Source organism: Diadema setosum, chromosome 5 (genome assembly GCF_964275005.1).
Source record: "Diadema setosum chromosome 5, eeDiaSeto1, whole genome shotgun sequence".
Taxonomy (NCBI): domain Eukaryota; kingdom Metazoa; phylum Echinodermata; class Echinoidea; order Diadematoida; family Diadematidae; genus Diadema; species Diadema setosum.
In genome coordinates, this window is record NC_092689.1 from 34,899,455 (window position 1) to 34,924,573 (window position 25,119).

General features: G+C 38.4%; 1 protein-coding gene across 1 annotated transcript in view; it reads left to right on the forward strand.

The window, feature by feature from the left end:
• The window catches only part of LOC140228875 (prosaposin-like), an 81,012-nt gene that overhangs the window by 36,555 nt on the left and 19,338 nt on the right, over window positions 1-25,119 (forward strand). The window contains exons 6-11 of the mRNA XM_072309144.1: window positions 9,908-9,979; window positions 10,728-10,847; window positions 13,144-13,233; window positions 15,810-15,896; window positions 16,527-16,649; window positions 23,765-23,821. Coding sequence (XP_072165245.1) covers window positions 9,908-9,979; window positions 10,728-10,847; window positions 13,144-13,233; window positions 15,810-15,896; window positions 16,527-16,649; window positions 23,765-23,821 — 549 coding nt within the window. The remainder of the gene's footprint in view (window positions 1-9,907; window positions 9,980-10,727; window positions 10,848-13,143; window positions 13,234-15,809; window positions 15,897-16,526; window positions 16,650-23,764; window positions 23,822-25,119) is intronic.

Genomic DNA, 25,119 nt, shown 5'->3' on the forward strand with positions numbered 1-25,119 from the left:
ACACCTCAAGCACACAACACTCACCTCACACCCTTCACTCCTAGAATTAATCCCCTCTCCCTCCCTCCTATTGCAGCCTAACTTATCCCAATATCTAATTCGGTAACAAAAACCTGATACCCATGTGCTACATATACCTACCCTGTACATAACTTCAAACACTACAAAAATAAACCTCCATACCAAAACAACTAACCCACTTTCCATACCATAAGGAGATGATTGAAAGCGGCCCTCCACCAAAGCCATACGAAAAAAGAAGAAGAAGAAGAAGAAAAAAAAAAAAGAGTTTCTGCAAAGTCTGCGTACTCTACACACATAACTTAACAGTAATTTCTTACCCGACATACATGCACTGATTTGAACCGGGTAGATAATAACATTTGAATCGGGTAGATAATAAGATAAAATTTGAACCGGGTAGATAATAAGATAAAAAAAAAAAAAAAAAAAAAATATTCAAATTATGCATAAAGAATATGAAGCATACCGAACCAAGAATTTGTGCATTCTGGGTGTGGTGCAACATGCACCAAAACCCATATCGATGGGGAAAAAAAAAAACAAAAACAAAACATTGTATAAATATAGTGTACAAATCACCCCAGAGCCTGACAGTTAACATACATGGCAGGCATCCCAGCGAAAAGAAGAAGAAAAAAAAAAAAAAAAAAAAAAAATGGTTCTGCCCATGTCAAACCAAGAATTCGTACATTCTGGGTGTGGTGTAATTCACATCGAAAATTATATCAATAGGCGTCCTCACACCAGCCCGACGCCCCGACAGATCGCCATTTAATGATATACCAATCAGCGCGCTATTATCGAGAAATCCTCCCGAGTCCATAACTCTGGAAACCTCGAAACAGCAGTATAAATCGATGCGAACCATCGCGCCACTTGATAACGCTTGGGCTGATGCGAATAATAAATGAAATAGCGCGCCAATTTGCGATCGCAAAAAGAAGAAGAAGAAGAAGAAAAAAAAAAATATATATATATATATCCCGGGCCCAGATCCCCACCGGGCCGACGCGAAAACGCCCACTGAGCACACACACACACACACACACACACACACACACACACACTCACACAAAAACAAACAAACAAACAAACAAACTAACAAGACATCAGGCGTCTCCACACCAGCCCGACAAGAATCCAGGCCCGAGACACTTTCCAATCTCCCAAGTCAGAAAACAGCGCGCCACCCCGAAACACCGGGCCGATGCGAAAACGCCCATTGTGTATTAATGTAACAATAACAGCATCACCCCCGAGCCTGACAGTTTGCCTACATGGCAGGCATACCAGCAAGAAACTGGTTCTGTCCAGTTTGGAATTACAAAACTGTCTGTTTTGACTTTCGAAACATGTCATACGCAACCGCCCTAAAACTACATATATTTCCTCCCTTTTATTGAGTGTAAATACCAGTATGCAAATTAAATTCCATAACTTAAAGACAAAACTTTCTATCAGCAATGGTATGGGTGGACTGGGAATCCATTAACCATACCTACAAAGTAAGTGTTTAAACATCTTTCACCACACCCCTATCTATAATTTATCTACAAAGCATAACCATGCCCTTTTTAACTTCAAAAAGCATTAGAATTCCACCAAGTGAGACGGAACTCTCATCAATTGAGTGAACTTATAAAGACCCACTTGAATTTAACAACCATATTTAACTGACATGCATAGCAAACCATTAGAATTCCACCAAGTGAGACGGAACTCTCATCAATTGAGTGAACTTATAAAGACCCACTTGAATTTAACAACCATATTTAACTGACATGCATAGCAAACCATGAACACATCTGAGCCTACTGCAATAATGGTATTAAATGCAAGACTGACTGCCCTCGTTTTTGGCGCCAAACCTGGCTTATTCATATAAACATAGCATATGAGAAGCTACTTCACACTTGCTGTATGTTCTGGGTATAATTCAGCTCACTCATCAGGCCATGACCCCTTTTAAGCATCAGTGAGCATACAATCTCACAACTTCAATAGGCCACAGTCACAAGGCTCAGTAATTGCATAAAATTTGCATCAAAGTGCATCAAAGAAATTTGCATCAAAGGAATTTGACAAACAGATTTAACTTATATGCATAGCAAACCATGAACACATATGCGATTATGATAATACATGACTGACTGCCCACGTTTTTGGCGCCAAAACCTGGTTTGTTCATATAAACATAACATGTGAGAAGCTACTTCACACCTGCTGTATGTTCTGGGTATGATTCAGCCCACTCATCAGGTCATAGACCCCTTTTAAGCATCAGTGAGCATACAATCTCACAACTTCAACATGCCACAGTCACAAGGCTCAGTAATTGCAAAAAAATTTGCATCAAAGGGCATCAAAAGAAATTTGCATCAAAGGAATTTGATAAACAGATTTAACTTACATGCATAGTACGCCATTAACACATCTGAGCAGACTACATTATGGTAATGCATGACTGACTGCCCACGTTTTTGGCGGCAAAACCTGGCTATTCATATAAACATGACATGTGAGAAGCTACTTCACACCCGCTGTGTGTTCTGGGTATAATTCAGCTCACTCATCAGGCCATGACCCCTTTTAAGCATCCGTGAGCATACAATCTCACAACATCAATAGGCCACAGTCACAAGGCTCAGTAATTGCATAAAATTTGCATCAAAGTGCATCAAAGAAATTTGCATCAAAGGAATTTGACAAACAGATTTAACTTATATGCATAGCAAACCATGAACACATATGCGATTATGATAATACATGACTGACTTCCCACGTTTTTGGCGCCAAAACCTGGTTTATTCATATAAACATAACATGTGAGAAGCTACTTCACACCTGCTGTATGTTCTGGGTATGATTCAGCCCACTCATCAGGTCATAGACCCCTTTTAAGCATCAGTGAGCATACAATCTCACAACTTCAACATGCCACAGTCACAAGGCTCAGTAATTGCAAAAAATTTGCATCAAAGGGCATCAAAAGAAATTTGCATCAAAGGAATTTGATAAACAGATTTAACTTACATGCATAGTACGCCATTAACACATCTGAGCAGACTACATTATGGTAATGCATGACTGACTGCCCACGTTTTTGGCGGCAAAACCTGGCTATTCATATAAACATGACATGTGAGAAGCTACTTCACACCCGCTGTGTGTTCTGGGTATAATTCAGCTCACTCATCAGGCCATGACCCCTTTTAAGCATCCGTGAGCATACAATCTCACAACATCAATAGGCCACAGTCACAAGGCTCAGTAATTGCATAAAATTTGCATCAAAGTGCATCAAAGAAATTTGCATCAAAGGAATTTGACAAACAGATTTAACTTATATGCATAGCAAACCATGAACACATATGCGATTATGATAATACATGACTGACTTCCCACGTTTTTGGCGCCAAAACCTGGTTTATTCATATAAACATAACATGTGAGAAGCTACTTCACACCTGCTGTATGTTCTGGGTATGATTCAGCCCACTCATCAGGTCATAGACCCCTTTTAAGCATCAGTGAGCATACAATCTCACAACTTCAACATGCCACAGTCACAAGGCTCAGTAATTGCAAAAAATTTGCATCAAAGGGCATCAAAAGAAATTTGCATCAAAGGAATTTGATAAACAGATTTAACTTACATGCATAGTACGCCATTAACACATCTGAGCAGACTACATTATGGTAATGCATGACTGACTGCCCACGTTTTTGGCGGCAAAACCTGGCTATTCATATAAACATGACATGTGAGAAGCTACTTCACACCCGCTGTGTGTTCTGGGTATAATTCAGCTCACTCATCAGGCCATGACCCCTTTTAAGCATCCGTGAGCATACAATCTCACAACATCAATAGGCCACAGTCACAAGGCTCAGTAATTGCATAAAATTTGCATCAAAGTGCATCAAAGAAATTTGCATCAAAGGAATTTGACAAACAGATTTAACTTATATGCATAGCAAACCATGAACACATATGCGATTATGATAATACATGACTGACTTCCCACGTTTTTGGCGCCAAAACCTGGTTTATTCATATAAACATAACATGTGAGAAGCTACTTCACACCTGCTGTATGTTCTGGGTATGATTCAGCCCACTCATCAGGTCATAGACCCCTTTTAAGCATCAGTGAGCATACAATCTCACAACTTCAACATGCCACAGTCACAAGGCTCAGTAATTGCAAAAAAATTTGCATCAAAGGGCATCAAAAGAAATTTGCATCAAAGGAATTTGATAAACAGATTTAACTTACATGCATAGTACGCCATTAACACATCTGAGCAGACTACATTATGGTAATGCATGACTGACTGCCCACGTTTTTGGCGGCAAAACCTGGCTATTCATATAAACATGAGATGTGAGAAGCTACTTCACACCCGCTGTGTGTTCTGGGTATAATTCAGCTACTCAGGCCATAGACCCCTTTAAGCATCAATGAGCATATAATCTCACGACTTCAACAGGCCACATTCACAAGGCTCAGTAATTGCATAAAATTTGCATCAAAGGGCATCAAAAAGAAATTTTCATCAGAGGAATTCATATTGACAAACAGATTTAACTTATATGCATAGCAAACCATGAACACCTCTGAGCCGACTGCAATTATGATAATGTATGAATGACTGCCCACGTTTTTGGCGCCAAAACCTGGCTTATTCATATAAACATAACATGTGAGAAGCTACTTCACACTCGCTGTATGTTCTGGGTGTAATTCAGCCCACTCAGGCCATAAAAGCCCTTTAAGCATCAATGAGCATGCATACATTCTCACAACTTCAACAGGCTACATTACATATAATTTACATCAAAAGGCATTGGAATTCAACAAAGATTGAATTCAACAAAGAGAGACGGAACTCTCATCCCCAATTGGGTAGCCGTAGAACTTCCCTGGAATGTTACCAACAAAAAACAAAACTTGACTATGCATACAGCATACGTTTCTAAACAACTTCCACCTACACACTTAATTATAATTTGCATACATTGCCCACCATGGACAAATTTGAGCACACTGCAATATAATGCGTAAATGACTGCCCACCCTTTAACACCAAAATCTAATTTCTTCTCTCAACGATAAACTTTATTTCCCCAACTATATAAAATATTTTTAAATTTGTGCACCATTAGAAAATAAACAAATAAAAAAAAATAAAGTTATTCTTTAAAATCTTCCCAAACACATACCCAAAATGTGGCAGTGAAACCTTACCGATACACCCCTATACACAGATATATTTAACCCATTTCCTGATTATATACTATAGATCCTAATTTAATTTTCACGTCAGAGGTGAAGAACAAAATGAACTACTAATAAATTGCAAAACTATAATATTCCTAAAAACCTTAAAATAATCATTATTTTTTTTTTCTTTTCTCTTCTTCACTTCTACCTATCAAAATACCCATTGAGGCAAAAAATAAATCTTAACTCCCCCTTTCTTTATAGATTATATCTGCTCCAAAACAAATTTCATTCTCTGGGTAAATTACTAAGCCCAGGCTTAAAAACAGTAACAAAACTGTAACCCTGAATGAAGTGCTCATGATGTAAATAAGAAATAGTCAGATTTTGACCATTTGCTGAAGTTCTCATGATGTAAATAAGGAATAGTCAAATTTTAAAGTCAGCTTTTACCTCTGCAGAGAAAAAAAAAAGGTAGCCTCTGTAAAACACCATGGTAGCCTCTGTAAAACACACACACACACACACACACACACACACACACACACACACACACACAACAAACAAACTTCTGGAGCAAACCTCCCTAACAGTTCTTCAGCAGTCTGTCCGTAAACTGTTATGCAGTAGTGGCATGTAATATCCAAAATACTGGTATGGGTTGCAGTGTCCAACAAGTGTTTTCTGTACCAGAAAGGATGTACCTAAGAAATGATGTATCAATCACATTCAGTGAAAATTCCAGTCTATTAACTTCTAGATATTTTATAAAACTTCTTGATACTTTATGCTATTTTACATATCCCTGCTGATGAAATAGATGCTTATGTGGGGTTTTTTCCCCTTCAAAACTGCCATATGTTAATAGTAATTGCTATCTGACTAAAAGCATGTCGTGTGATAAGGTTGAAAAAGCAAGAGATCGTGAAATTAAGTTATGTTATATTACATGTGTGTACCACATTGTGGCTGCATATGAGTAATACAGACTTCAGGAAACTATTTGCATGTTCACTGGCATTGGAAACTTAGGACTGTTGAAAGGAAATTACTACACAAAATATTCAATGGCCTAGCAGTTTTCCTCATTTCTCCAGGGTTTAATTTTTCCAGTCTGTTTCGTTTTTGTGGTTACTGATTTGTTGCCTCTTCCTGTTGGTTTCACTTCCTCGTGCTGTACGTTTAACCAGAGTATTGTGGAGAATATTTGTTTATTTTACTCTTCATCAAATTATATATCCTGTCACAAGAATGCTCTTTAATACTCGGATGGTTGTTAAAAGCTGTGGCACCATCGACGAAGCATAATTATGTCATTATGTAGTTTGTATCCAACATACTTAAGTGCCTTCTGATTCTAACCACTTTTATATCTATAGCCTGGATCATTCTTCAGGTTATTGGAATCAAAGTATTTCAAGTGATGCAGATGGCTTCCTATGTAGGAGGGAGGGGGGAGGGGTGATGCCCACTGCGGGGCCTCAAAAGCCCCTCAGAATTGTAGGAACTTAAGATACATGTATATCTTCTTTTCTAGCTATCCAGATACTCTTTAAGGTGTATTACAAAAATATTTGTGATTTACTACTTGGAAGACCTCTGAATCTGTTACAAACATACCATCCAGGTGATGCTACATGTTAGGTGCATCAAGGTCAAGTTGTCTTGCAGCTCAGATGAGCATCACTCACCCCCCCCCCCCCCACCCTTTACCCTCGTCTAACATAAAACAACCACAACAATGGATGATGCATTCTCCACTCTCTATTAAAGTCTGCATCCTTCAAAGAGGAAATAATGCACCTAAAAGGTAAAAGTGCACCAAGTCAAGCTGTTGTAAGAGAACAGACATTATGCCTTTCCCCTACACTGTAAAATGTGATATATTCGCGGCATGAATTTTTCGCGAATTGGAGCCGACGGCCTTTTTTGCGGCATGAAATTTTTCGCGAACTGCCACTGGCATTCAGTGCATACAGTGTAGACAAGAACTTTCGCGTGCATTTTAATTTGTGAATCTTTGCGCTCGCGAAATTCACAAAATTAAAATGCATGTGAACATTCCTCGTTTTACAGTACATATTGTATGTGTGGCAAGACACAAAAGCTTTTCACATTTGTCTACAGAACAAAGTATAACTCTATTACCATGTGTTATGATCAAGATACATTGTACATTGTGTAGCACGATCAGAGGAGGTACAGTGTAAGCACTATATAGATGATGGACCTCCACTCTCTCTCTTTCTCTCTCTTTAAAGGACAAGTTCACCTTCATAGACATGTGAGTGGAGTGAATGCAGCTATATTTCAGAACACATCAGTGAGAGTTTGAGGAAAATCGGACAATTCGTTCAAAAGTTATGAATTTTTGAAGTTCCTGTTCAGTCACGGCTGGATGAGAAGACTACTATAGCTTGTGATGTCACATGTGTACAACGATATAAACAAAGAATAAAGAAAATTCAACATATTTCAACTTTTCTCGCATAACAAAAGAACACTCGACTTCTCTCTTTCAGAAGGCAGAGGGAATGATATTATCCATAACATACATCAGTGACAAATCGAAGAAATGTGCACTTTATTCAAAAAATAAAAGTATTGTGAAATTCTCTTTTTATTATACCCCCGCCAAACGAAGTTTGAAGGGGGTATATAGGAATCAGCGGACGGACGGGCGGTCGGTCGGGCGACATCATACACTGTAGTAGTTTCCTCATTCAGCAGTGATTGCACAGATACTTTAAAAATTCATAACTTCTGAACGGATTGTCAGATTTTCCCAAACTTTCACTGATGTGTTCTACTAAATATTGTTGCCTTCACTCAATCCACATGTATATGAAGGTGGACTTGTCCTTTAAGGCTTAGTACCCTTTCTTTTCTGTGTTTTAAGTAGACCAAATGTTTCTTTCCAATGCGATTGACAAGCATCATTTTTTGTTGTTGTAGTTTTTTATTGTTGTATGAGAAGTTTTTGCCTTTCCTTGTGGTCAGCATTATATTGAAAGGACTGTCTGTATTGATGATGGTCTTCTTCACATGAATCACCAATAGTCTTTCACTTTCAGAATCCGTAATAATAGAAATGAAAGACATGGCTTTGTTCGTTCCCACCCCCCCCCCCCCCTGTGAAGTGGGCATGCAAACTTTGCTCTATGCTGTTAAAAAAAAAAAAAAAAAATCTGTTGTGATTTCTCTTTCTTTAGCTGAAAGAATAGGGAGTTTCTCTTTCGGATAGAGAATAGATCTCTCTCTAAGGGTGCACTTGTGTTCTTCTAATTTCTGACATTATGAAGAAGAGAACAATTAGTGTTCTTTCAAGCCATTGTTAACATCCATGAAACAGAAAGGGTGATCATTCTTTTATCTAGATACTTGACTGAGCATTATACAAAAGTGTGCTTTTTGGTGATCGCTTGTTAGCATTCTTTTCTTAGAACTTCTTTTTTGTTGTTGTTGGTATGTTTGATTGTATTCTGAACTTACCACAATTGCAGAATAGCGAACACCTACATATATCAAGCAAATCCTGATTCAGCGCAATTCAATTCCATTTAATTCAAGCTGAAACAATCACATTGGGTGATGGAAAACAAATGTATTAATAGTGCATCACCTTGTGATTGGGTGGTAGACTTAGAGTCAAAGGTGGTCTTGTCTTTTTCTTTTTCTTTTCTTTTTTTGGTGACACAAGTCTCAAAGCTTTTAAATGATAAGTAATTTGTCCTGCTTTATTTTTAAAAATGCCTTTGAAAAAACAAAAAGCAGAAAGCCAACTCTTGAAACAGTAAAGAAAGCTAGCCACCAGAAGAAAATGATTGAGAGTAAACTGGCTTTGAAGTCATGGTCAGGTATGCCGAAGATTGGGCGTGTGAACACAGATAGGTCAATTCAACATGCTTCATGAATGGCAAGAAGTTTTGAATTTCTAAACACTATGATACTTTGAAATTTCAACTGGGTGTAGGCAAGATATCAATCTTTGTAGTTTTCAACAAATACCAATCGTCCTCTCTTTATCAGCCATACCACCATGCTTTGCAGTTTTCTTGATTCAGATCTCTGCAACTCTATTTGACTTTAAATTATTACCTCCGCCAAGGGGGGGGGGGGGGAGGGGGGGGAGGGGGGGGGGAGGTTGTTTTCATTACCGTTGGTTTGTTAGTTTGTCCGTGTGCAAAATAACTCAAACGGATTTGGATGAAACTTGCAGGAAAGGTTGGGAATGACACAAGTAACAAATGATTAACTTTTGGTAGTGATCCGAGAATTTTTTGGGAATTTATGAAGGATTTTTTTACAGTTTGGCAGGTAGGGTCAATGAACTTGGGAGTTCAGGCTGCGCGTATTTGAGGTTTTCATGCAAGCACTGAAGTGCGTGCTCTAGTTTCTGCTGGGGTGAGGCGCGCCGCACATCTGAGGGTTTAAGACGTAACAAAGACTTCTATATTGGGAAATCGGGCAATTTTTCAGTGGGTGGAAATCACTGATCTCTATGGAAGGGCAAGATCACGGTGGAAAGTAGCTGCTTGGCGGGGGTCTGTGCTCTCAGAGTGCTTTTCTAGTTTATTATGTTATAAGCTACAGAAATCGATGCCCTGACTATGGGTTACAGATTGATGTTTTGAATTTCTCAATCACTTTTCCAGGATGAAATCTGTACCGTATGCAAGGACTTCATGTCGGCAGCCAATGCCATGGTGTCAAATGCCACTCTCCAGGTAAGTAGTCGTCGGAGACTTTACATGAGAGTTTGTATGTGTTGGCCCCATACTCTTGGAGAGACCCAAAATGCAAAAAACACTCCATCATTTAGTGTTTTTGAATAGTAGCCACGATAAAAACAAATTCATGGGCCATACTTACTCTGGTCGGATTTGAACCCACGACCTCCTTATTTTCGAGACAGGCATCATATCCACTAGATTCTTGAGCTTTCACCCGGTAGCCAGTGATGGTTCTAATCCCTTACGGCATGGGGTACTGCATGTGTATTTAATTGATTCTTACGTCGACCCAAAATGGCGGTCTATAAGTGTGGAGAAGCAACCAAAAATGAGGCCATTACTTCCTCAGCAGTGAAAACGGGTTTCTACAAAAGCCAGTCGAGGGATAACTGTATGGGAATAGGTTCCAGTGAATAAGCTAAGAGAGAAGAGGAGATGAAGGTATGCCCAAGGTTTTACTTCTTTATCACCAGTGAGTGATGGTGATAGCTTCTGGGAAAATGTCATTACACTCTGGGAACGGACAAAAAAAAAAGTATTACAGAAAAGATTAATATAATCATGCGACAATTAACGTGAACTGGTGTGGCTAAAATAGCTTCTTTTTTTTTTCCATTATTATAGATCACTGGCCCTTATTAGGCAGTTGTTAATGTTGTCAATCAGGCCTAGGTCTATGCCTGATACTAACCAAGTCTCCATTTGCTTTTATTTTCTTGTGATGTTGATAACTTCCTTGCAGCAAGAGGTTGAAGACACCATCCTTGCCCTGTGCCCGCTCCTGGAGACTTTCATCCCCAACTGTGCCGAGACGGTCAAGACGGACTTCCCCATCATTGTGCAGCTCCTTCTCACATATCTGGTGAGTTCAATGGTGATGCAGTCCCGTCTCCAACCTCCCCTCCCCTCCCAAACCCCCCCCCCCCCCACAACAACAACAACAAAAAACATTATCATCATCATACCAGAAGTGAGTCTGTCTCAAACGACCACATGACACTGCCCTGTCGGACCCAATCGTTTCCACTATTGCACCAGCTTCACTTACTAAATTGTAATGCATTATGCCCTGTACCAAGTTTGACTCCTAGGCCCTACCATTTACACAGTGGACCAATGCTTTTCCCCTGTGAAGTCAGATCTCTTCCTGCTCAAACCTCCAACAATACTTCTGACACACCCATCAAGATCCCTGCCCCCACTCTCAACTATACCGCCAAGTTCCATATTCCTCCACATGCCCCAACCCCACTCTGATGCCTTACATTCACACACTGCTTCTATTCTGCCACATTGTGCCAGTTGCCCCCCCCCCCCCCACACACACCCCCCCCCCCCCCCCATCACCGACATACCCACCACAATCCCTGCCCCTCTTTTGTGCTGCTCCTCCATGCTCAATATTGGGTGATTTCAGGTTCGGTGCCTTTAGTTAGTGTTAGTATTACATCACCACTAGAACCCACAATTTTAAAATCCAGGGTCCCATTTCATAAAAAGTTGATAGGATAGAAACTCTTGCTGGAATGTCAGTTGTCATGGTAATGACAAGGAACCGGCTTCATGATTGGCTATTGCTATGTGAAGTTGCCATTCCTGCAAGAGTTGCAATCCTAACATCTTTTATGAAGTGGGGCCCTGGAATTGACCTCAAAATTATGACATAGTTCTGCTAGATATTCAGTGTCATCTGCTGAATTGAGCTTTTACTATTCATGTCAACCATTAATGTGCTTATTCCCCACTGGCTAACACCACCCACTGGGGATATGTAACAGTTTGTTTCTGTTGCAAAATTTTCAAAGCCTCTTAATTTCAAAATGTTTTGTTGATCCTTAGATTGGCAACATATTTTGTTTTGATTATTACAATTTGTGTTTCTCTCTTAAATTGACAATATTTGGTATATTTCTTGCCGACTTGGTGTGGATTTAATGAATTCAACCATTTAAACTTCTCTTTTCATTACAACATATGCAGTAACATATGCAGTAAGATTCAGAGATGCCAATTTGATGATGAAAAGCTTGTAATTTCTGCAGACAGAAGAATGTCCCCAGGAATTGATAGGTTAAAGGCATAATTTACCATTTGCAGATGAAACGAAAAACCCAGCTTTAGTGCTTTGAAATAGTTTTTATGTCTGAGTTAGAGAAAGAAACAGCCAATTTAAAAAACAATGTATATCAGTATGATCGATATCAAAGTATTATGGAATATACAATGTTCAGGGAATAATTTTCCTGGTATTGCAGAGCAATTTCCTATGCATTTTGGTATGACTGCTATACAAAATGCAATTTGCAAGGCAGTTTCATTACATAGACTTGTATACCATTTTGTTGAAAATGTATGTCCATCGACAAAAATTGCTATTCAATTTCGAGAAGGAAGATTATTCCCTGTGCAAATTATGATCAATAGTTGTATAAAATTGTTTCTAGAATAAACCATCTCCAGTTATGGTGAGAAAAATAGTGTTATCTCGTAATATATTTTAGGATTTATTGCAAAATGTTTATATGGTAGGATGTTTTGTTATACAACTGACAGTTTTGGTTTAGACAGGGCTGCCGGTTTCCAACTTTTTTGTGTGTGATTGTGAGATAATGACAAACCTCTTATGAAATATGAAAGAACATATAATTCTTAGAGGATTTCACAGTTAATTTGATGAAAATTGGTGTTGAAATGGCTGAGAAATCCAAAAAAGTGATCCTAGTAAAATGCACGACTTTTATTAGGATCTCTTTGTTTTACCTTGTTTTTGTTTTGTTTTTTGTATCTCGAGTCATTTCAAAACTGATTTTCGTCAAATAAACTTTCCATTGCCCTCAGAATTGTATGCTCTTTAACATTACATAGAGTGCTTTATAAATATCTCGCAAAATGTTAAAAGCTGAATCTTCACCTCAACCAGTACTGTACAGTACAGTCCCTTCATATGTGATGAACATTTTTTAAAACACTGCTTTCAGTGATAAACAATACCTTTAATCAATGTTTGCCACAGGCAACACTTCCGGTGCTGTTTGTTGCCTGAGAATGTGCTATGCATTCTCATAACTCATTTGTTGCCCCCTTTCCCCATCATAGAAAAAATCATCTGTTTGTAACTTTTAGATCTTCTTTCATTTTTCTGTATGTCTTCTTTGCAGAAACCTAGCACGTGTGTTGACCTTGGTGTCTGTACATCAAATTCTCCTGCCAGGCAGTTTATCCAGAAGGTCATGAAAATTAAGAGTTTGGTAAGTTTTCATGTCATCAACTAACATTGGGGGGGGGGGGGGGAGGAGGGGGAGAGGGGAGGGGAAAGGGGAGGGAGGGGGAGGGGGGCTATGATTTGGCTGTCCGCAATGTATAAGTGGTTTAAAGTTGGAGAATTCTTTGTTTATTTGAGCATAGTAGCTGAGCAAACCAAGGTAGTTTGTATAGGTCAAAGATGTTCACAGAGTTCAAGTTCAGTATGAACACTGTATTTCCATAGCAAATCAGCTCACAACAAAAGATTTACAAAACATAAGATACATCGACAACCTTTCAGCCTCCTACATAGAGCAAACAAATGCTGTTTAACAAAATAGAGAGAGAGAATTATGAAAGCATCTCAGCTCAATAGAAATGCTGTTTGCCTTTAAAGAAGCCAGGCCAAGATTATAAAGTGAGTCAATAAGATTAACATTCACAAACATACATATGCATTCACTCACATGCACACCTTTATGTACTGTACGAGCTGAAATTTTCGCGGTGGTTTTATTTTCGCGAATTTCGCGAATCGCCTTTGAACCGCGAAAATAACAACACTCGAAAATAACAACGCGCAAATAACCAAGTTCAGTTAGACCCTCGCAACCGCGAAATTAATAACACGCAAAAATGTCCTCCAAGAAGCAATTCGCAAAAATATCTGTACGCGAAAATTCAGCTAGTACAGTATTAAACTAGACACGCTGCTTGATAACTGACAAAGTTATTGCACGTTGTATGAATGTGTTAGGTAAGACTTGTATCCCATCATGAATATGTTAAATCTTGGAATAATTCTTAGCTTATCTGAAATTTCATGTTGTATGCAAACTGGAGGATATGAAAAACATGAGGTATATTCACAAATATATGAAGAGTTTGTTCGCAAAAATCGATAAGTCCATTTTTTATGATTTTGAAGTACAGTCTCTGTCATAAAGTACAAAATAATACCTTTTAAATGATATATTGGTCACTACATATAAAGGTACATTTTTTAAGTTATGGTCCAAAGAAGCAAAATTTTTCTTATCATTCTCTTTATTTTTCTTGACCTTTAATCGCAAATATCTCCATTTGGCAATTATGGATTTATCGGTTTTTGCGAACAAACTCTTCATATATTATATATAAGACGATAAATATTCATCTTTTATTCACTCCATGTAACAGGATAGAGAACAACAAATCGTTGAGCCATTGTAATATTGTTCCTCTAATACCGCTTGTATCCAACTTACCAATGAAAGGAATGGTCTAATGTATCAAATGCTTGACTTCATTTTTATAAGAGTCCATCCATAGTCTGTTTATTTTTGCAGATACATCAATTACACCATTACACCATCAATTACACCATCAATTACACCATGATTTAATCAAAACAGAAGAAGTCCCCCCATTTTGAAACTATACTGAAACTAAATATTGTACTCAGGTCCTAAAATTCAGATAATCTATTAGGTATTTGTTTCTAGTGCCTTATGAAAATACTGGTAAACTGTATATTGGTTGATAGTTTTGACATAGCTTCCTCCTAAACAGCTTTGTATAGCGAATCCACTTTAGATTGTTTCATTTGAACTGTTGCAATACCACTTGAAAGGTTAATGAACAATAGTTTTTAGCCAAATCAGTTTTCACACCATGGCAATGAGGACTTTACAGCTAACCATTGGCTGATTGGCATTCAATATCTCTCCTTTAGAAGTGATTGGTTTTCAAAAGTACAGTTGAATCATTTTCGGTCACGTACTCATTCCATTTCTTCTCCGACGAACAAAGGCTCTCGAATTTGATGAGAAAGATTAGGACCAGTCTAAACCACACCATGAAAAAGGCTCACATATCTTTAGATTGATCAATTGCGCATCTATTATTGCACATGATGTAGAGTAATTCTGAAAAGACAATGCATTAATGCCCCTTTTGATTATGAGTATCTGTTGATGTGATATTTTATTAGGTTAACTTACCCTTTAGTTGTGAGGTATTATGGTTCTTTGCCCATCTCAGTTTTCTGGAATAGGGCTGCGGTAATATGTTGTATAATAGTATTATCCCTCTCTGAAGCTGGTAGTGTTTCATGTTTGTGACGATGCCTCTTCAAGGTTTTGGTTTCTTTCACCCATTTAAAGCCTTTGTGTATTTTTAATTTTTCTAATTTCTTGTGCAAGAGGTTATCAGTTACAGTTGATGGTGCCTTGAAATGATGAGGTCGGTCATGTGCGATATTTATTGCAGAAGGACGCATATATATGCATGTTATTTGCCATACTGAAGACTGAGATGTTGTAGTGCCAAAAGGCCTTTTTGGTTATATAAGTGTGTGTGTGTGAGAGAGAGAGAGAGAGAGAGAGTGTGTGTGTGTGTGTGTGTGTGTGTGTGTGTCTGCATACACTCATCACACACACACACACACACACAAACACAATTTTTTTTTTTTGCACATTTTCGTATCAAGCTTCAGTTATGACCTGGTCACACTTAAGAATGGATGCAAGCGGTTGGCTCTTGCCTGATTTCAGTCCTTTTACCGTATCCTCTCACGTTTTATATCCCATCATCTTTGCAGCGAAATGTAGATGAAAGCCAGCTGTGCAGCAACTGCATGACTTATGTCGGCGACCTGGACGTGTTCCTGAGTAATCCACCTATCCAGGTGCGACAACTCCCCCGTGAGGGTTGCAAAACTCACGAGAGTGGCACATCTAATGATGTGAATGACATGCCGTCTGTCTGAGGTGCAGTTATCGCATGCACCAGAAACCTATGAATGATGATAAACCCTCCACTTGTATATCCACTTGAAATGTAGAGACCTAAGTGAGCCTTGTTCTATGCTGATAAATGGTCAGACCCACTTCTTGTATACACTGACAAGACAACCGCCATGAGGTGTTTTGGTATAAGCTTATTTCATGTACTTCAGGAGTTGTTGGCAGATTTTCATTGTAATAATGATAAAGCAAGTTTAAAGCAAATCACTGTTTAAAAAAAAAATAGTGACGGTTTTGATTTCTGCAAGCCAATATTTACCCACAAGATGTTCTTGTCACAAAAGTTTGTTCTAGACTGTTTTTACGATACAGTGGTATCTGAGTTTCAGACATCCATGTTATGCTCCTGTTTTTCATCCTCTTTTGTGCAAGTGATTGTGATCAGTTAGGATAGGATGATACCTCAGAATATGTGTATGTGCAGGCAATGACTGAAGTAGAAGCATTTAGTACTGGTTTTGTCACTTTATTTTTATATTTATTTAGTTTTATTGTCAACTTTTGACATGTAGGAGGCAGTGATCTTGGGACTGGATCAGCTTTGCTACACTCTGGGTGCCCCCTTGTCCATGCTCTGCAAGTACGCTGTCAACACCTACACCAAACCCATCTTTGCAGAACTTGTCACCATCTTGGTAAGTCCAGTTCTGCGGTCCTTTTTGTAGCTCGTAGATCAAATATTGATGTGGTATAGACAAAACGTAAAGTGGACGGAATTCTGTCTTTAGTCTCTTGTGACAAATGGAGGGAGCCACACACCACATATGTGTTGCGCTCCGTCGGAATGAGTCAAAAGTCGCAAAAAATGAAATCGTAGTTATGCCTATATGTGAATTCTACAGACTCTAAGCTTTACACTGATATGTAATACAACTCATTTCGATATCCCTATAGATCATAAAAACGAATATTAACTACGTTTATGATGTCAGTCCATTTTCTAAATAACGGAGAAAATCGCTCTCGAAGTTCAGGGTACGTTCAAGCTCACAACCTGTTTCTTTCACGGGACAAAACAATACAACAGTCCTGCTTAGTGACGGCGTTTACGCTCCATCGCACGCACTACCGTAAAAGGCGATAGCTTGGGTATGTAAGATGATTAACCAATCGCAGGACAGGTCTGTCATTAACGATTCTGACCAATACGGCAGCCCGAATGTAAACTACGGCGCGTTTGTCTCCGTGCCGCTGCCACCGCATGAATGCGTCGGTACGCGTTGTGTGTCGGCTGCTGCGTTGTGGTTTGCCGCAAGTTTTTAACTCACGAACAATAGGAAACAGTAGAAAGAAAAGAAGGCACGCAATGCGTCTTACGAGAAGCGTCTTTTAGCGAGGGCGTTGATCGCTTCCATTCTCCTACCATGTTGTTGTCAATGGAAACTAAAGAGGATGCGTTTAGCAAGTACCAATACCTAAACAGAACTTGAGAACCTATTGTAGGCGGGCACGCAATGCCTCTTACGAGAAGCGTCTTTTAGCAAGGGCGTTCATCGCTTCCATTCTCCTCCGATGTTGTTGTCAATGGAAAGTAAAGAGGATGCGTTTAGCATGCAAGTACCAATACCTAAATAGAACCTGAAAACCTATTGTAGGCGGGGGTTCAAAAGACAGCATCGGTAGTAGAAAAAGTCAATGAAGTTAATTAACGATAGTCGTCTTTTGAGATCGTGTTCTTTGCGTGTACTAAAAACCCTCAAATTACGCACATGGTCGTAATGTTGCAGAGCATCAAAGACTGCTTTCGCGTCTGTTCTGCTGCAGCTGTATACAGCCGTAACATTCTGAATTCCCGCCATATTAGGCACATTTCCTTTATAGGCGTTGCGTGCACAGTAATTATCGCTTATCACGCTTGCCAATGCTGCACATATTATACGTATCAGAAGCAAAGGTTGATGTAGGCTTGACAGCTTCACGTTGGGTTTACAATGATTGCATCATAAATATACTTCTTATTCTGTCACTTTTGTAATACCATTGCATATGAAAAACAATTAACTTGTAGCTTAAGCTGATTTTTTTTTTACATCACATTTGCAGTTACAATCTGTCTGCATTTGAGAAGTGGAGTATAGATAATAATACTGACAAATATTCGGAATTAATACTTAGGCCTTCTTCATTTCGTTTTGTATTCACAAACCTTATTAGAAAAATGATTGCTTGATTACTTTTGGGTATCAAAAAGGAACCACCGGAAAGGAACCGCATTTAATTTTCTTGTTAACGAACCTAAGCTAATAGCGAACCATATTTCACTGTGTGATAAACGAACCTTCAGAATAATCTATTGTATTACCCCCCTCCCCCCAAAAAGCATTTCAATGCCATACGTTGTCAATAGTGATAAAAGGCCCGTTTTTATTTCGTAGTGTGTCTCAGTACTCCTGTGCTTATTTTTAAGGATGTGCCTCTCTTAATGATTACGATTGATGTTCAACTATTTCTTTCACGCAAGCTTGAACAGGAAGAAGCTAAAATTCAGGCAAGGAGAAGACTTTTCTTCCATTAGATAAAATCATTAAGACACACATCTATTCCCGAAAGTTGTGTGATTGCTTATGTGCTAAAGAATTATGTCCATTACATGAATCGGGCACTATACAAAACGGAAGAAATCTGCTGAAAGTCGAACTTCGTTTTTCTTTTTTAATTTCATTTCCATTTCAAGCGGGGATAGACTAGAAATTAGTTTGTCTATACTGGCAGGAGATATTACAGTTTTCCAGTACATGCTCCGCATTTAAACAGTCGCCATATTTTCGTGGTCAGAATCAGATAATGGACACATGATATATTACAAAAATGAAAATACAAAACAACGAACACGCCATTTTTATGTACAAACATTATGAACTTCAATGAATTAAACTTACCTGTGATATTCTACATAAAAAAACAAGCACGCCGATTATATAATATTTTAATAGAATTTATACAACACACAGCGATCATGCGTGGCAGATCAAATCAAGTTCAATTGTTGAGAAAGCTATTCAAAATGAAGTTAAAAAGTTGACTTCTTTTCGTTTCGTTTCCAATTCATGAAAACAAAATTACATTGTATATCTATTGAAGAGGATTGTCTCTGTTGCAAACGATCGCCATATATAGCACTGTTAGTCTTCTGCGCAAATCCAAATCCCTAAATACTTTAATTTTTGCTTAATAATGTAATAAACCTGCTTATAACTTTATAAAGGATTCGCAAATTAAAAGTTTCAAACCGTATACTAAAACATTATATTGTACACGGTGTATTAAAAAAAAATGAATGCGTTATGTGTTAGCATGTTAATAGCATCAATCTGCCTTTTATTTTCCGTACGTAAAGCGCAAAGAAACGTAACAAACGTTACCAAATACAGTGAAATGATTGTACGGCGTGGTACTATCATTAGAAGTATATCCCATTTTTTTTTTTTTTATTTGCTTGAAGCAGTCGTCAAACCATGTGTCATTTTCGTAGCGACATCACTTAGGAATTAGAATGTATGAAGATAATCGTTACTCATTTATTTTGCGCTACTAATATAGCATTTACATATTCCAACTTTTATTGACATGCAGCATTATGGTTACGATTACGAATGTTGGTTGTGAATTCAAAAGACTGGTTCATTAATCGAACTATAAAGGTAATAGCTGTTTTGAAAGTAGTTCGATACAAGTTCAAAACGCAATCGAAGTCATCGTCATAGGGGGAACAGATAGCTCTAGAAAACTTGTTTAGGCTAGTAAAGATTGCCGTATGCAATCTTTGTAGAAAGTTTTGACTTAGGACATCTTTTGAGTATTTTGAGAAATTATATAAAGAATTGTTTGTTTTGATTATGTCAAGAATAAGATTGAACTATGAGAATAAAAAGGCGCGGTTACCCAAACAATGTCGTAGTTCGATTAGACATGATGGGTAAAGTGAATTCATGACTTGACTAATCCTTACTGAATTAATGATCACTTCTGTAAACCATCAGTTATGTCTTGTAGATGCTACCTCTGTAATCGTAGTCAAAATTCTTTTGAGCGATGAGACGAAAACCAACAAACAAAATGCCGCGTATCATCGATCGAGATTCCAACATTTGGCTTCACCCAACCAGCAATAAGTGACGAATCAATGGAATATTATGTTGTGGGATAGCAGACTGTGCTACGATTTTTAAATGTTTCGAGCAATTGTTTAAAAAAAGAGAGAAAATGAGGCAAAGTTCAAGAAATTAGAAAAAAGCACGTAAATGCAGGCGATCATGTTTGATAATCAAAGTAAAAGATTACAATCGGCCGTGCGGATGTATATGATTGCCTTATTTACATGTCTGATTCCCGTAAACTACATGCACGTTATATTTCAATTCAAGTTCCCTTCCCTCTTTGATAAATGTTGTGTTGGGTTTTCGCTATAGGTATTTATTAGGAAACGCTGTCAAAACGACAACAAATGCCTACTATACACCAAGAGATGACCTATGCATACATGAAACACAAAAATTCTGTACGTTCTGATATAATGCAACTGCTTGTTTGTTTGTTTGTTTGGTTGTTTGTTTTGAATTACCATGGTCTTTGTCGGGGGAAAGATGAAGAAAAGTAGTAGAGTGTATCACTCTCAAATCCGGATAATTGCGATAAGTGTGTATCCCCACCCTTTCTATACAGGTAAACGATTTAAGTTTGGTATGCTATTATTAAAGCCTGCGTGAATCACGCAGAAGAACTGATTCCGCGATCACTTGTAACCTTTCATAAAATTCACGTTTTAAGATAGTAACGATAGCTTGTAGAAGTTAGAGTAAGATAGCGTCCCTGACTGTGGTTCTGAACACAAAAGGGAACTGAAAAATTCTTTTAGAAATTAGCAGACATAATGCCGATCCTCCAACACTGTTGCTCCATTCCGTCACTGATTCTGCTATCAATGGCGAAAAAAGAATACTGGTTGCGTGATTATCCACCCCTTGATAGCAGGAAGTTTACCCTTCATTGTTTAAGGCTTCGTTGATGAGGGGTTTAAGGTGTGAACAGTGTCGTCCGAGTTCTTTCATTCGAAATTCCCTAGAATACGCAATTCAATGGGCAATTAACGCTGCTACTTAGCAAAGCTGTTAGCCAAATTCTTTGCAGACTTGGCCCCTCACTTGTCAGCTAAACGCAATGCACGACAAACAGCTATCATTACAAACATTCTGATTAAAACAACAAAGCAAAATGAAGAAGCGCACTTTTGAGTAGCGACACAGCTTTCTGTCCGTTTCTCAAATAGGTCCTACTTCTAAAAAATACACAGATGACAAGAGTCAGAATATCATCCAAAGGGAACACGAGCTATTTGGGCATTAATAATGTTTGTCTCCCGACTTCTCTCCATGCTGTCACGGCCCAAACCATCATAAGAAATAGGGCAAAGAGTTTTATTAACCAGGGTAATAATAGTACGCATTACATACATTTGGCGAATTATCACACGAATTGTCGACTTTATAAAAACGAGAATAATTGACAACTTAGGCCCTACTATATTTCCAGAGATGAACTTTAAACAGCAAGTCACATACCAGGAAACGAAAGTAATGATTATTTGAATGAATTCATTAATGAGGCCAACTAATAACCGTTGTAAAAGTACACACATGCAAAGAAGTTTCAAGTTCGATATGTGATCATTGTATTAGCTCATAGATAAAGTATCATAAATTTTGCGTGATCGTTTGTTGGAATTAATTTTTTCAGCGCGATTTGTGCGTCACATCAATCACCACTTCATGAAATGGAGTGCATGTATCAAACGAAACTCGCTGGTCATGCAATCGATGGCCATGGTCAGCTCACTATTATTGCGTAATTCTAAAGCCCTCGCCGCTTGGCCGCCGACGCTGCCGCGCGCACCATGCTTTGTTTTGTCTTCAATGGGGTCAAGAGCAATGCCTCATTAGCATACACCCTAGCAACGGAGGCGGAGTCGCGATCGGGCAAGAACAATAGGTGCGAAACGCAACGCAAAGGCGAGCGTTCGAAAAAAATGTAACCGAAAAAAATTGTCTCAGAAAAACTGTGATTTGGGACACTTGTACTCATTTTTACACGCTGAAATTTTCTGTACAAACAGATAAAACATCAAGGAATCAAAATCCGTCATAAAAAAAATTTGACCCGAGCAATGCTTCCCCTTCATTTTTGGCTCATTACGGGAAAACTCCCCGTGCGACTTATGACTCATTTTGTCGGAGCGCCACACATATAGTGGATTACTGTAAAACCAGAAATTTTCGCCTGCTTGAAATTTTCGCATATTTCGCAAGGAGCCAAGATTCGCGAGAGTAAGATGCACAAGAAAATTCAACAAATCCCTGTATTACTGATAAATATAGTGACCTCATTTTTTTCATGGTTGGCAAGTCACATAAGGTTTCATGCTGCAAAGAAGGTCATCGGCTCCAATTCACGAAAATGTCATGCCAAGGATACTTACTGGTTTTACAGTATGTGAAGCGGCCAGAATAAAGTGATTACAGGGGACCCTCATTATAACAAGCTGCTTTATATCAGAAAATTTTCTCATTACATCTGGAGTAAAAACAAAAGAATATTTAAAAAGAGGAAACAAAGTTACCTTGTTATATTAAAATATTAGGTATTCTGCCATATCCGACCTTGTTAAAGGTGCATAGTCCCGGTAGTGTAGAGGGCGCTGTTGATGATACTGCCGATCACCGTTAGCATTGATACGAAGATAGCCGAAGTTGAGCTGTCATCAAGAGTAAAGTGCGTAGGTGTTGCTAAGTAACGTTGCCTTTGTTGTCTTCTCTGCGCAACACGCAGTCTGTAGTAATACCAGGGTGTGTGCATATGTGCTTCTTATTATGACATCACAAAAGAAGTTTGCTGAAGCTGTCATCCCCCTCAGCCGAATCATGAGCTGAACTGTGATCAGACCACTGACTACAGTGAATTGGACTTCTTCGGACTCGGGGAAGTGGGCCAAAGCATAAGCGCTAAAGAGGAGTCGATAGCGTAGGTCTCTGTAGGAAACTTGCGCCGTGCGCCCGCGTACGCATTTGACTAAAACACCGGGACCATACACCTTTAAGCTTACTGGCACAGATGCTTGTATATAAAGACTAGGTAAATCAAGTATACTATAGATTGTGTTTTAACCCCACAATAACTTCTGTTAGTGATATTCCTCATGTCATCTGCTTATAAACGACAGAACTTCAGCCTCTGTGGCAAATTAATGATCGGCGCCAATTGTAATTCACACACTTTAATGTAATGTGGATGCCATGGCCTCACATGGAGTGAAGATTCCATGTGTGCAAAAGAAAACAGAAAATGGACATACGTCCATTTTTCAAAAGTGGTATTTGTAGACAGGATTTTTGGGAACAATAAGAGATTGAGCAAGGCAAGTGAGTGTTCCAATTGGGCTTTTCATGTGTAAGATTGCTCAGTATTAGGGAAATGTACAAGTGTTTTAAAGAATAAGATGTGCAGGTACTGCTACATACAAGTGTAGAGCAGATTTTTTGTTCTTTTTTTTTCTGATGAGTCATATGAGTATTCAATATATATCAAGTATATATATATATCTCAACAACCCTCATATTTTAATATCTCATTGTTGGTGAAACTTTCCTGAATTTATTTTACTGATCATTTGTAAAAATTCTGTATAATGTGTATGCGTGTGTCTTTTTTTTAGTATTTACCACTGATGTGTGGATGGTATTATTCCTTTTATTTACAGAACCCTCAGACTTTCTGCCCCAGGATTGGCTTCTGTCCATCACTCTCTTTGCCAAAGGTAAATTATGTCAGTCATTTGCTTGTTCATCCTTTCTTTTTTTTTTTCTTCTTCTTTTATTTATTCATCCATTCATACATTATCTTTCTTTATTCATTTTTTTTCGTGCATTTTGCATGGTATGGGTGATTTATGTAGAGGAAACACAGAAGGCAGAAAGAGATAGATAGAGAAAGAGAGAGAGAAGGAAAAACAAACTGCCTACAGTGAGACAGAAGATATAATTTTGACTGTGTGTTGACTCTGGGTGTGGACAGCGTATGTCCCTCAGATCTTCAATTTGTAGTGTGCCAGGGAGTGTAAAGTTTATGCTTTAAGAAAGAGTGTAATTTACATTGTTGCTGGGGTGACAAGACCTTTTATCTCAAATTTTGGTGAAAATGACTTTCTTGGATTAATGGTCAGATAATCAGTTAACTGATGTCCTGTCCAAATCCTAGCTGTCTTACCCCCAAAATGAAGCCACCATGGCTTGTCAAAGGAAAGGGGATCCTATTTGATATAGTGCTTTGACTGCCCTGTGTTTTGCTCTCTTGAACATCTGACATTTTTGAAATACGAGGTCTGGTCACCCCAGCAACATTATGTCATCCTGAAGGTTATAGTACCAAAGTGTGATGTCTCAGCCATTTATTGCCATGGAAACTGGTTCTTAACCCTAACTAGGCCGGGGGGGGCCTCCCAGGCCCCCCCCCTCGACGTTTCGCGCGATGTATCGCTATCGCGAAAAGCTATCGCGAAGAGCTATCGCCGCGATGTTTCATGACTTTTTTCTTTCGGGTCTCCCGCATCTTTTGACACCAAATTTGTGATGCCCGGGCACGCGGTTCCGAAGTTGCGCATTACGTGCATGTCAGACCAAAAATTGCTCAAAAACGTGAATTTGTGTACAATTTCAATGCAAACTGTGTTTACAGGCAAATTTCATAAAAGCATGATTATTTGGGGGTTTTATTGAGTAAAATCAATAATTCACATATTTTCTTGTTCGGAAGAATGTCACAGACAAATTTCATCCAAAAACAATGAAAAACATTAAGTCGAAAAAACAAAGAAATACGTAAGGAATTAAAAAAACAATAAAATACTTAAGAAATTTTTTCTGATTGCACAATTTTTTTCTCTTACATTTGCTAAGGACACTAAAAAGAATATTTACACAAAAAATGTGCATGTTTTGAGCTGTATTTAGTGATTTATACCAAATTGTCTGATTTCATGCTTCATTATGCATAAATTAGCCTAATTTAGCATAAATGATAATTCTTTTAAAAATTACAATGTAACTTCACGGTACT